The 13,528-nt window shown below is 42.4% G+C and overlaps 1 protein-coding gene across 1 annotated transcript in view; it reads left to right on the top strand.

Moving 5' to 3' along the window:
- Positions 1–13,528, top strand: part of Ppp1r14c (protein phosphatase 1 regulatory inhibitor subunit 14C) — a 55,336-nt gene that overhangs the window by 18,523 nt on the left and 23,285 nt on the right. Inside the window, exons 2-3 of the mRNA XM_033763313.1 lie at positions 7,575–7,658; positions 9,330–9,362. Coding sequence (XP_033619204.1) covers positions 7,575–7,658; positions 9,330–9,362 — 117 coding nt within the window. The remainder of the gene's footprint in view (positions 1–7,574; positions 7,659–9,329; positions 9,363–13,528) is intronic.

Below are 13,528 nucleotides of genomic sequence, written 5' to 3'. Positions count from 1 at the left end.
AAAAAAAAAAAAAAACCCACACATCTTCTTTATCCAGTCTCCCGTTGATGGGCAATTGGGCTGCTTCCAAGTTTTAGCTGTTACAAATTGTGCTGCTGTGAACGTGGGTGCATTTTTAAATAAGAGGTTAAGAGGATTGTGCTATTTGAGTCTAAGTCAGCTTTAGCCATTGGAAGTTATTCCAAACAAGTGTGTATTTGGTAAATACTGGTGGCATGGCATCAAATTGGAATCATGTACCCTTGTTTCCCCAGGTTAGTTTCATCTGAGACCCAAGCTGGAGCTGCTCCACCCTGGCCCTCTAAATGACCAACCCACTGATGCTGATGTGTGCCTGCCATGCATTGGCCCAGTCCTGTGTCAGGCTGCTCCTCACTCCTCTTGCCCAGGTGCTGTCTCTCCAAGCCTCTGTCTGCCTTCTTCCTCACATACAGCATCCCATAGGACCCTCGCCAGTTTTGATTTTGTTATGTGCCTTCTGATCTCCATGAGCCACAACTCCAGGTGATTTTCTGGAGCACTTCTTCCTGAAATGGGAGTTAATGTAGTAAGGTGACCCACTCTGTCAAATGTCTATTGTTTGTCCTGTCAGTCTTCATTGACATTTGGGTGGAGGTTGTAAGCCTTCAAGGCTGGAAACCAGTTGTCCTGAGGATTCTGCATTCTTTGATTGATAATTCAGATGGGGTTTGTCCCTGGATCTTCACGTGCTAGAAGCTTGGTGACCAGGGTGATGGTTTTGAGATGGTGGAGGCTTTAAGAAGTGGAAGGTAGTTGAGCTCCACCCTTATGAATGGTTTAATGTTGGTTTTCTGGAGTGAGTTGGGTCCCACAGGAGCAGATCAGTTCCCAGGGAGCAGGTTGTCATAAGAGAGGGAGCCAGGTCCCTCCTCAGCCTCTGGCTTCCTGCCTTACAGTGGAACTGCTTGCACATACTCTGCCATGTGATGCTATCACCACAGATTCCCTTGCCAGAGCCTCACAAGAGCATGCTGGCACCATGCTGGACCTCCAGCGAGGTGAGCTAAAAAGTCTCTTTTGTAAGTGAATTACCTAGTTCCAGGTGTCTTGTAATAGCAACACAAAACAGGGTAAGATGCAGATCCTGGATGTGAATGCTCAGTATTGCTTTTGGGAAGCCTCTGGGCTTTGATTTTCCATCCTTCTTTTTGTGATCTGTTTTTCTTCCAAAAGCTTCCAAGGTCTTCCCTACATCGTCAAGGTTCTGATAATTTGCCATGATGTTCAGAAGGTAGGTAGGCCTTTTTCTAGGTGGAAATAATTTCTTATAGATTCCAGGTCTGCTTTAAATGAGTGTGAATATGGTATGGTAGGAAGATGTGTGAGTGTATGTGTAGTGGTGTGTGTGGGGGGTCACTGTTGCAGACCGGCTGTGTTTTGAGACTGCCGCAGTTACACCCCCACAAAGCAGTGCCTGAGCCTGTGCTGAGCTCCCAGCTGTTGCAGGCCTGGCTGCTGGTTCCTCCTTCCCTGGGCAGTTCTGTGACAGCCCTGTGGCATGCTTCTGTGAGTATAGGCTGAACATCCTGCTTCTGCCTCGGAGTTGCCCTAGAGGCTGGAGATAGCTGATATCTCAACTGCTGGTTGGCTTAGGAATGTTTTCAAGGTCCCAGTGTCCCTGTCATCGCCGTCTTCCTCCAGAGCCTCTGCGGCTCAGAATCTGGAGCTTCTCTTAATTTTTTCCTTCTCTCTTTTCCAAAATTCAGTTAATTTGTTATTCCTTCCCTATTGAACACTGTTTTAAGCTCTCCTTTTCCCCTTTGTCATGATTTGCATCCCAGCCCACGGCTTTATACCAGGATGAACGTAGCCATGCCTTGTAGCCTTCCACTTCCTCCCCAGAACCCTGGGCCTGCAGCCAGGCTGAGTCTTCTCTCTGTCCTTCCATGTCCTCGCTCAAGAAACAGTGGCTATTGTCTCTGTAGGATAGGGGGAAGCTAGCACCCTGTAGACTGATGGATTTTGTTTGTCCTACGTAATTCTGTTAAGGAATTTTTTGCCAACTTCTTGAAAAAAATATTCTAATAAAATCTCTATTTTTGGCTTTCCTTAAAAACCTGGAAAATCTGGCAGCACTGATTACATATTCCTAAGTGGTGACAGAAGACAAGAGTGTAATGTTCTCTGCTGCCTTTTCTTGGGCCATGTTCTTCTATCTTGTCACACTACTCATTATATCTTATGACACCCCACCTGCCTTCTGTTGCCTTTCCAACCTCTAGCACATTAATATTTGCCACCCCTGTCCAAGCAATGAGCTGTGGCCCTTTCGCTATCCCATACTCAGAAGACGCCTTGTAGTTTTGAGACCTAGGCACCATTTTACCTCTTGTGAGTGTGTTCCATCTGCCTCTAAATCTGTCCAAATCCTGTCATTCCACAAGGCCAGCTACCTCTTCTGTCTGCCATGAAACCTCCCTGTCTGCACCAGGTAGAAGTTTTCTCTCTCCCTGAATCACTAAAGCATTTGGGGTTCTGGCTGGCTTTTGGTGTTGTTGTTGGTTAGTTTGTTTATTGGAGCTGTGCTTAGGCTGACCATCCCTCCAGGGCTTGGGGCTCCCAGTGCCTGCCATTCGCACCTTGCACAAAATGAGTTCGCATCAGATGTGTGACTAGAAAAATGCATAGTGGCGGTCAGAGCCTTTGTTTGTGAGAACTACCTAGATGGCCCCTGACTAGTGAGGGACTGTGTTAGTAGTGACTTTTCTCAGAAACTCTAAAGACCATTGTTTCACTTCTTGTCTCCAAGCCACCGTTTGGGTATGCATCTTAAATGTAGGGCAAATATCCAAACACAGCTGAACCACCATGGTACACTATAGTGGGCTGTGGGTGTCCTCAAATCCTTGTAAGGGATTTGATCTGTCACTAGCACCATTCAGTCAATACTGCTCTGAGATCAACATGCAGACCATAGGGCTAAAGAGAAACCCCATGAATGTAGAACCACCAGCATTTGGAACCCTCTGCTCTGTATTCCTAGCATGCATGCTGATCTTGGACTCTGCCCACTCCTCAGATGCATGTCCTCAGGGGAATGAGCGACTTACAGGTTCATAGAAATCACTGCTGCTAAATGATTGCTATAGTTCCTCTTCAGTGCCTCTCAGTTTGCACCACCAAGCCCAGTGTTTCCCAGCCCTGTGCCCTTGGGTAGCAGAATGACCGTGAGAAATCAGGCATTTCCTTTACTCCTTCCATTCCCTTTTGAGAGGGGAAAGGCACTTTGCTTCCCAAATCTGGCCTAGGGACAAGTGGCCTCTGGAGTAGTCCCAGTGGACCCATCTGTGATGACAAAGATGTTCTACACCTCTGCTTTCCAGTGCAGTAGACAGTTGTCACGTGTGGCTGTTGAGCATTTGCCATATGGCTGGTGTGAATGAAAAACTGAATTCTTCATCTTTTTCACTGTCATGAATTATACCACATATGGCTACCATATGGGATAGCCCAGATCTCAGGGGCTGGGGAAATGGGTCAAAAGCAGTACCTAAAGGAAAGCTGTGCATGACTCTAATGCCACGACACCTGGAAAAAGATGACTCCTGCCTGGAGTGAGACATGGCTTCAGAAAGCATCAAAACTGTTTCAAACGTTGTTCACCGGGAAACGTGTTGTTGTGTTGTTCAGAGGAGGGCATCGGATACTTCCTGTCTGTTTCCTTTAAGAATGGCCAAGATGGGTGTGGTAATCCCAATGCTTGGGAAGCTGACTCAGTACTCAGGAGGATCACTGTGAGGTGGCAGTCTGGGCTACATGGTGAGTTTAAGGCTAGCTGAAATCTCATAGTGAGACCCTTTCTCACCCCCGCCCACCGAAGGCAGACATCAAGCTGCCCTTAGCTCTGATTCTTTGAACAGACTTCCTTTGCTTGATTGCATTAAAACATGACATACATGTGTGCTCGGTGTCCAGAGTATAAATGCTGAATTCAGTGGGCTGTTTTAAGGGAGGGATGGAGGATGGGTAGATTGTTACACAGCATGCAATGTGTAGATTTATCTGCGTACTAGGCTTTTCTTGCATTCGGTCATTGAGGCCATCTGGGGTGTCCTGGCCTTACATGGTAGTTATTGAAGTGACCGTGCTGTGCCTATAGTATGAACCTCAAGCTTTATTTTCTAGAACACATGAAATACATGCCCAGCTCTTCAAGGGCCGGTTTGCCGTGGCCTTTGCTGTCCATGGCCTTGGGGTGGGCTGGGGGCCTGAGAGCAACTTCTCTGTTCTGGGGCCTCCCCACAGCGATCAGCATTCCTGTTTAGGGTCTGTGGGTGTCTGTAACCTAGTGAGTTTCTTTCTTGGTGTTTATGCCTCTCTGTTCTTCTCACTGTGGAAAGCCTGGCAAACCCTTAAGTGTTATGCCTACCGTTAACTATTCAGGCCCCCAATAGTTCCCCTTCTCCCCCTTCTTGAGACCCTCTCAGCTGTATTTCAGATATACACGAATATGGAGGTTGGACATAAGCACATGAGGTGAGAGAATGCTAGCATGGCGGAGGGCAGGTGGTGACAGGCAGGGAGGCTGGCTCCAGTAGAGGGAGGTAGCATTCGTGTCCTGTGTGGGTTTCCCAGAGATCTGGCAATAAAGCGCCACCTTTGTATTCTCCCAGCGTCGTCTTTACTGATGAAGGCACATCGGTATCCCAGGTGGGCTAAGAACTGGTTTCTCATTGGCAATAGCTGCTCTGTGTCAGTCTGTGAGGCCTATTGGCTGCATGTAAGGGCTTGGGGGGGTAGGTTTTGCAGAAGGAGGGAAAGGCACAGCAGTCCAACAGTGGACCTCTGGTCAGAGGCCAGTGATCCCTGCATTCAAGGCTCATGTAGATGAAGTTCCCGGGTATGGTGGGTACCCACAGATATTCTCATAACCAGAGATGCACAATGCCCTGCACAGCTTTGCTGATCTCTTGAGAAACTAGGTGACTGTGTCTTAATTTTATTCCCGTAACTACTTTTCCATCAAGAAGCAAGTTGCTTCCAGCTGTAGGTCACTAGAATTTTCTGACATACACATTTTTTATTAATTTTCTTTAGTTTAGGTTTGTGGTTGTTGTTTTGAGACAGAGATCCACTATGTAGTTCAGGCTACCCTCAAACTCACAGTGATCCTGCTGCCTCAGCTTCCTGAGGATTACAGGTATGCACCACCATGTCCAGTATATTTTAGACTTTTGGCCTATTAAGACTAAGGATGTTTGAATTGCCCCCCCTAAGGTTCAAGTTTTATGGATTACATAACTTACCATGTTATACAAATGATAGTAATCAGTGCTTAGGGAGTCTTAGCTGTGTGCCAGGTTCTATTCTGAGGACTTAATCCCAATCAGCTAATTTAGTACACACATTAACTTTGTGAGGCATTTGGCATTTACCGTCCTATCTTTATTAATGAGGAGACTGAGGCCAGAGAGGTTAAAAAAAAAACAAACTTGCCCCATGTCATGCAGCAAGTTAATGGCGGAGCTGGCCTTGGCCCAGTCTGCCTGGCTCAAGAGCCCATGCTCCTTACCAAAGAAAAATCTCCCTGAAGCCCTATTTTCATCAAAACATTGAAACTCCTTACTTCTAGATCACCAGCTTTGCTTAGTGAGTAAATGGTCATTAAGTACAAATATGAAAATACAGTAGATTCACATTGATGAATACTGGCTTGAAAGTGGTTGTCCCACTTAATACCTAAGCAAAGGACAAGCCACTAGTTCTCAGGAAAAGGCTATTTCTTGCCCATCAAGGGACTACTCTTAGGAGCTAGGTGTCCTGGGTTTCTCCAATACATTTGGACCCTCCCTTTACACACACACACACACACACACACACACACACACACACACACACAGCAAAGTTTAAGCACAATTACTTGATAAATGCCTTTTCCTAGGAAGGAAATTTTCAGAAAATCAGCCTCACCCACGAAGTCAAGATGAGGTAGCTCACACGCAGCAGCTAAGCTCAGGTGGCAGCCCAGGTGTCTTTGCAGACAGTGCTCCACCATCCCCACAGCAGGGAGTTGTGCCACAGGTGACTATGTGTGTGTGCTAAGATGAAATGAAAAAGTGCAGGGGTCTTCTCCTTGCTGTTCTACCTTCACATCTCAGGATGCTGTTCAGAGAGGTACAGAGAAAACCTAGGTAAGAGGATAGAGGAGAGAGTGGCAAGGCCTGCTTTGTGTTGAAATTTAGGTTCCAAACTAGGGAGCTCTCTCACTTTTCTTGTCCTTTTGGTTGCTCAGCCCACATGACACCACCAGAGTTCCATCAACTTCTGGGATTTGCTTGTCTACTCAGAGGTGATTTGACTTGCAGGCTTGATTTATCCAATATTTTGTTTTCTGAACCGTGGCAGCCCCACTCGGTCCACCATCGAGTTAGCATCTTCCTGACCTTAGCCTCTCTTCATGATTGCAGGAGGCTTCCAGCAGTGTCCAGGGCCACCGTGCTTCAGCATCCTGTACTCAGTTCAGAGGGATGAGGGCAGCTTCCCAAAGTCCCCTTGGTCTCAGCTGGATCACATATCCTCTCCAAATTAGTAACTGCGCTGGGCAACACTGGTACCAAAAAACCTGTGGTAGAATAAGGTTTTCTGTCGACCCAGAGCTGTGAAGCGAGATGTAGACTCCTAAATGTGTATAGACTGAGGAAGTCACCATAAGAAGTGGAGATACTACGGCAAGAAACTGCAGCTAGTTGCTTTTCCATTGCTGGGACAAAATACTCAACACCCACCAACCAAAAGCGGGAGAGGCTCATTTTGGCTATTCAGGCTACTGGGGAAAGAGTCTGAATAGATAGCAGTAGGCATAGGTGTCAAGGCTTTGGCTCCAAGGCAGACATGGCATAGTGTGAGGCCCTAGTGGAGGACAGCTGTTCATCCCATGGCAGCCAGGAAGCAGAGAGAGGGGAGAGGAACTAGGGACAAGAACACACTCTTCCAGATCATGCCTCCAGTGACCCACCTCCAACCAGGCCTTAGCCATTGAACTCATCAATGGATGGATCCACTGATGAGTAAGGCACCCATGATCCAGTCACCTTCCACACACATGAGAATTGGGGGCACATTTTGTTTTCTGTTTTTTTGGTACCAGGGATCAAACTTAGGACCTTGCACTTGTGAGGCAGGCAGCAGAACCACTGAGCTAAATCCCTGGCCCTTGGGGAACATTTTGGATGTAAACCATAACATACGCTCCCAGCTGTGCTTTTCTGCTAGAAAGTAGAAACTTGTCATTTCTAAACTAATATTTTTTACTCTTTTGTGACTTACATTTCCTTTGTTCCCCTTCCTCCTTCTCTTCCTTTCTCCCTTCTCTCCTCTATTCTGTCCTTTCTTTCCCTTCCTTCCTCTTTCTACATCGCCTCTTCTCCTGTCTTCTCCCATTTCCCTCCTTTCAGCCCCACTTCTTCTTACCTCCTCTGCCTCTCAGTCTCACCTTCCCCTTCTTACCCACCATCCCCTCTAGACTGATAATCTGTGTGTATGACTCAACTAGATGGGTTCAGCTCAATTGAGTTTCTCCCTAAATAATAAAATGCCATCATATTTCCCCCCAGGAAGAAGAAATGCCAGATGTAGAAATCGACATTGATGATCTTCTTGATGCAGACAGTGAGGAAGAGAGAGCTTCAAAATTACAGGTGAGCAGCTTTCAAAGTCGAGAATCTTCCAACCATGCCTGTTTGACGCCACTGGGGTCCTCAAAGTGTGGCATAAAGTGAGGAGGTGTGATCCAGATGATTCTCTGTGGTGTCATTAGCACCAGGTTTTGTTTTCTCAGTAGAGACAGCTGGTTCTGCTCCCAAAGATCATTCTCCAGGGAAGGCAGTGGTGCCCACAGGCGAATGAGAAAAGTACTGGATCAGAACTGGTATATTCAAGGCCAGGACTCTGGTCTCACACCTGTGGACTGTAGCATTCATGAGATTCATTTCTAAATTAGACTCCTTTGGATATAGTTCAATTTAGTAGACTATCTCTTTTAAAATAATGTTCACCTGATACCAGTTCCATTCCAATACATTAGTGGAGATTGAGTTGTCTAATGTTCCTTAGAAAAACTTATACAGTTCTTTCCACAACAGGCTAAATTGATCATATTAAGAACTGCATTTAGGAGTTTCTAAAACTAATTGACCATTGACCCACCACTGTTCTGAATGTCCACAGATCATTATTGATAGTGGCTATTGGTTATCACCGATGGCAAATGATCACTAAGGCAAACCAAGTGACACATTTTTGAGCACTGATGTGTTCAATGTGTTAATAATTCCTAGTGTCCCTTGAGTGAACACTCTAGGTGAACAGCCTTAGTTACAGTGATTATTTCTAATGGGTAGATTCAGCTGAGAAATAACGACTTCCTGGTTATAAAAGTTTTTAAAAATAAGTAAAAATTTGAAGCTGGTATCACTTCTATAGAAAATGTAATGGCATAAAAAAGTAGTCTTAAAACTGTGAACTTGAAAGGAGCCTTTTTTGCTCTCCTCAGGTTACCTGTCCCCCTCGATTCCCAGGTGAGAACATAGAAGCTGAGCTGGGCTGTGGCCGAATCATGGCCAGGGCCCCCTCTCTCCATGTCCATTTTGAGTGTCACTGTCTGGCACAGGTGGTCTCAATGTAAAGGATGTCAAGTTTAATATTAACCATGTAGGTAGCGCAGAGGAAAGGGTAGGGGGAGATGTGTGTGTGTGGGGGGTGTGCTTGTGTCTGTGCGTGTGTGTGCATAAAGAGGAGGTAAAAGTCATTTACTGGTTGGGTGGGTTTGAAATCTTTTGGGCCTCTAGATTATATTCAGTTAATATAATATAAAACTGGAGTCCTAGGAAAGCTGGAGTGTTGCGGGGGGCATCATGGTTTGAGCATGGAGTCAGGCATGAGGCCTCTCTGCAGACTCCAGCCTGCTGCCTTCCTGTCTCTGTGCCTCTTTAAAGTATGCTCTCTTAGTGAGGGATCTGTCATCTGATCAAGGGTTGTATTTTGTTTTCATTGCTTTACAGCATAAAAAAGCAAATTTTTTTTATTAAAAAAGCTTCCCATATATAGTGTGTGTGTACATGTGGGTGTGTGCAGGCCCTCTTGTGCATGTGTGCTTGTGCGCCTGGATAAACAAAGCATTCCTGTGTATCATTTTTGCATCTTCAGATGACCAACTGGTGCTGAAATGAGTGATTGTGGATAGTTAATAGAAAGTCTTGATCTGCCATTGTAAAATCATAGTATAAAGATGAAATGATTTTTAATTTTTCTTTGAAAATGATTTTGAATTTTAAAATAATAAAACTGACTTTCTTTGTGTTTCATTCTAGGAAGCTCTTGTGGACTGCTACAAACCAACAGAGGTAAACAAATCACTTTTCCTAAATGCTGTGTTTGAAGCGGATTTTATTAAATCTATTTTGTCTATTTTTAAGCTAAACCACAATAAAGAAATACTAATTAGCAACTACCATCCATGAGTGAGTATGTTTGCACAATGTTACCTTCTTTAATTCTAAGCCTAACATGTCTAGCTCAGGAAGACTGAAAACTAATTTAATGGGCATGTTTCCAGATTTAGATAAAAGCCAAACTCCAAATAAAGCTGTAAGAGAATGTGGAATCCCTATAGTAAAAGCTTTAGGTTTATAACTCAAGAATGCATTCTATTAGTTTATTGCTATGTGTTTTTTTAAAAGCTTAGAGTTAGTTCTGTTTTTCAAGAAAATTATCTTTTGGGGCCAGGGATTTAGCTCAGCGGTTTGGTGTCCTGCCTCGCAAGCACAAGGACCTGAGTTCTATCCCCGGTACCACAAAAAAAGAAAAAGAAAAAGAAAATTATCTTTCTTGGGAGAAAAAATGTTATGCTGTTTTGGGTATTAAAAAGCAATGCATATCAATCTGATAATCCAAAGCATGTAATGCTTATTCTAATAGTCAAAAGTAGAAACAGCATGGAAGTTAAGGTTTTGATTAGTTATGAAAATATTAGCAAAAGAGATACTTTCAGTTTGTTACTCTGATAATTAAAAAAAAGATTCATCTTATGTTTTGAAATCTATTTTGTAATCAAAGCAATGGTAATGAGATTTCTGACTTTTGAAGTGGTAAATTATAAATGTAGAGGGGAGCATGCTTTTTATGAGAGTAAAATTTTAATGACTAATGAGTTGCTTCCTTATAATCTCCAATTTTGATTACATCTTGCAGTCATGCATATTTTTAATTTTAGCTGTTAAAATATATTGTTTTGTGAATGTAATACATAGTCATACTTTTAAAAACAAAAAATATTGTAAGGCATTTAAAGAAAAAGTACTAGTGCTTTTCCCCATCCTTTGCACCCCTCCCTAGAAGTATATATTTTATATGTGTATATTTTATTTGTATATTTACATACAATATTTTTGGCTATTTCCCTGTTGTTCATGCTTGTTTTTCTAAATATGTATTTAGTACTTTTTAAAAGACATTGATTTAAGGGAAAAGATGATAGCTTTCTTACTATTCATACAATTCCTTTCTGTCCATCCCCTCGATAAAATTGTGACAGTATTTTATTAAATCAGTGGTTAAGGTTTATAGCATTGTGATTTGACAAATATTTTCATGGCTGAGCCAACAGTGAAATATGAGCAAGGCTTCCTCCTTGAATAGCCCTTTGTTTTTCCTGCAGTTGATAACTACCTTGTCTTTTATTTTGTCTAGAATGGGGGATGTAGCTCAGTGGTGCCACACCTGCCTGGAAAGTGCAAGGCCTTGAGTTTGATGCTCAGTATCCAAAAAAAAAAAAAAAAAGTATTTTGTCTAGGATCAATTGCTGTTATATTGACTCCTCCAGAGTTCTATCAAACATGTAATATATTTCCTGCAACCTCAAATACTTCATTACTATTTCTTTGCCCCCAGACTTTCCTTCTGGAGCCTCTTTGGGCTTGCTGAATATGCACTATCCTCAGATTTTTGTTCACTGCTGTCCGGGGTTTAATCTTTAGTTTTAAAGTCTCAGTCTCTTGCATTTTTGTGATGTATCTCATCTAGTAGCTTCTTGAGAAAGGATGTATAGAGGTGCTTTTTTTTGAATCCTTGTGTGACAGTGTTTCTCTATCAGTAGTTAATTTAGATGGTGTAGAGTTCTAGGCTAAAAGGCATTATTAAAACTCAATTTTAAAGGTATTCTCTATTGTTGTCCCACTTCTAGTTTTAAGAAACCTCATGCTATTTCCATTCTCAACTCTTTCTGTATGAATACACACACACACACACACACACACACACATTCCCCCTTCCTCAGTTAACTTTTATGGCTATCTCTATATTTTGAAATTTTACAATTATGTATACACAATGTCATGGGTCTTTTTCTATTCATGTATGGGTGCTTTGCAAGCTCTTTCAATCTGAAGACATTGTCTCTCAGTTTTTCAGGAATTCTCTATTATTATTGTTTTATTGTTTCTTTCTTTCTCAATATTCTGTATCTTTTACCTTCCTGTTATTTGGATATTACTTTTCAAATAGAGCCTTTAACTTCATTTTGCTTTTATTTTCTAGATCCTTAGTCTTTTGTTCTACTCTCTAAGAGATTTCTTTGGCTTTATCGTCTAGTGTTTTTACTGATATTTTAAAAATTCACCTGTCCTATTTTTAATATCCAGAGCTATTTCCCGATTTCTGTCTACCGTTTTGTTTTGGTATTTCTTTTGCGTCATAGTTTCATTTTATTTCCTTTGCTCTTCAATGATATTAATTATTTTCAAGATTATTCTACCATCTGCATTGTCTTTTTTTCCCTTTGAACTCCGCCTTTTCAGTGTCTGTTTTCATCGGTCTTGTTGAGTTTTGGCAGTACACCCCTATTTCAATACAATGGAACAATGGCCTTGTTGGCATGTTTGTGTGTGAGCACAGCCTGTTCATTGGTGGATCTCTCTGTGCATTGACCAGGTTGCAAGCCAGAAATTTTTTAAATATTCTTTTATGTGTGAATTGGAAGGACTCCTTAAAATGTCAGCACAGTTGTGAACAATGACAATAGCATTTGGTGAACAGCAGAGAACAGTGGTCCTATAAGATTGTACACCTAGTGATATTGTAGCCATCTTAGTTTGTGAGTGTACTATGTGATGTTCACATGATGTCAAAGTCACCCAACAACACATTTCTCCTGTGTTAAATGATACAGGACCTTACTCGGACGCTGTTTTTCTAGAGAAATTCAGGTTTTATTGAATTTGACTATTAATTTCCTACCTGAGGCTTGACAGTGAAGGCTTGACTTCAGGATCCTGGAAGCAGAGAGGAGGAAGGAGACCTTCCCAGTTAGTCATTTTGGAAATAGAACTTTTTATTTATAGGTAGTTGAGAAATAATGTGATTTAAAACAGTGATATCTGGAGAGTGATTTTGAATAGTTGTGATGGGTTAGACTAGGATTGTAGTCAAGAAAAGTGATGTAATGGAGATGAGTGGCCATGTGACATGCAGGTGAAAGGCTTGCTGCTGAGGATAATCCAGAAATGCAGTATACTCATTTCCTTTTTCTTTAGTTCTCTTCCAGCTGGAGAATTACATGTATTGGTTTTTTAGGTGGGAAAGGCTTCACAGGCAGCCACTAGTGGTCCATTTTTTCCGCCTGAAACGAGCATTGTTCTCCCTCCCCTGTTGTCACAACGTCTAAGGAATAGAATATTTACAGTGGTTAGTGACCATTCAGCTAAGGGAAGACAATGGGTTTTACTCCTAGAACAAAAATTTTCATAACTACTTTTGATTTAGAGTGTTAGGAGATGAAAAAAATATAATATTGAATATTCTTCAGACTTCCAAAAGAAGTAAAGAGGAAAATGAGCTGGCTGGAGTTTCCAACTGAACATTTCTGTGTTCATTTTTTAGCTATTGGTTTCTAGGAATGGAAATGCTGTAAAGTGCTGTGGAATTTCTTGCAAACTGATTTATGTATGAAATTAACATTTCAGAAAGGCTGGAATGTTGTGCCTTTGAGCTTATATTAATTAAAAACCCCCATATTTTCCTGGTACCTGGATTATGAGATAAGAATAATAGTTTCTGTTTTTCCAGAGCTCTGTAGTTCACATGCCACTAACATACATTACCTTCTTTAACCCTTGCTGTGACCACTGAAGTGAAGAGGACTTGGGTAACTGGCCTCTGGTGTCAGTATAGTGAACCAGGAAGCCAGAACTCGGCCCTCCAGGTCTGACCCGATCTTGTGCTATCTTTCCCTTCTGTCAGTCTTCTTACTCAGCAAGAGATTTAGAAATTTATCTGAATTAGCTATTACAAACTTTGCTGCTTAAACATAGGTGCGCATATATCACTGTGGTATGATGCTTTTAATTCTTTTTTTTTTTATTGAGTTTATTGGTACATTTAGGGATACAGTACAGTTACATTCATTGTTGGGATCTTGTACCTTTACATGGCAAGTCTTGATTCTCATTTTTTCCCCTTACCTCTGCCCTCCCTTCACCCCCTCCTCCCCTCCCCATCTACAAACACTTTATTT

The sequence above is a fragment of the Fukomys damarensis genome, unplaced genomic scaffold (assembly GCF_012274545.1).
Source record: "Fukomys damarensis isolate Sample0158 unplaced genomic scaffold, DMR_v1.0_HiC HiC_scaffold_14, whole genome shotgun sequence".
In the NCBI taxonomy this organism is placed as follows: Eukaryota; Metazoa; Chordata; class Mammalia; order Rodentia; family Bathyergidae; genus Fukomys; species Fukomys damarensis.
The sequence above is the reverse complement of the archived record's forward strand: the minus strand, read 5'-3'. Positions and strand labels throughout refer to the sequence as shown.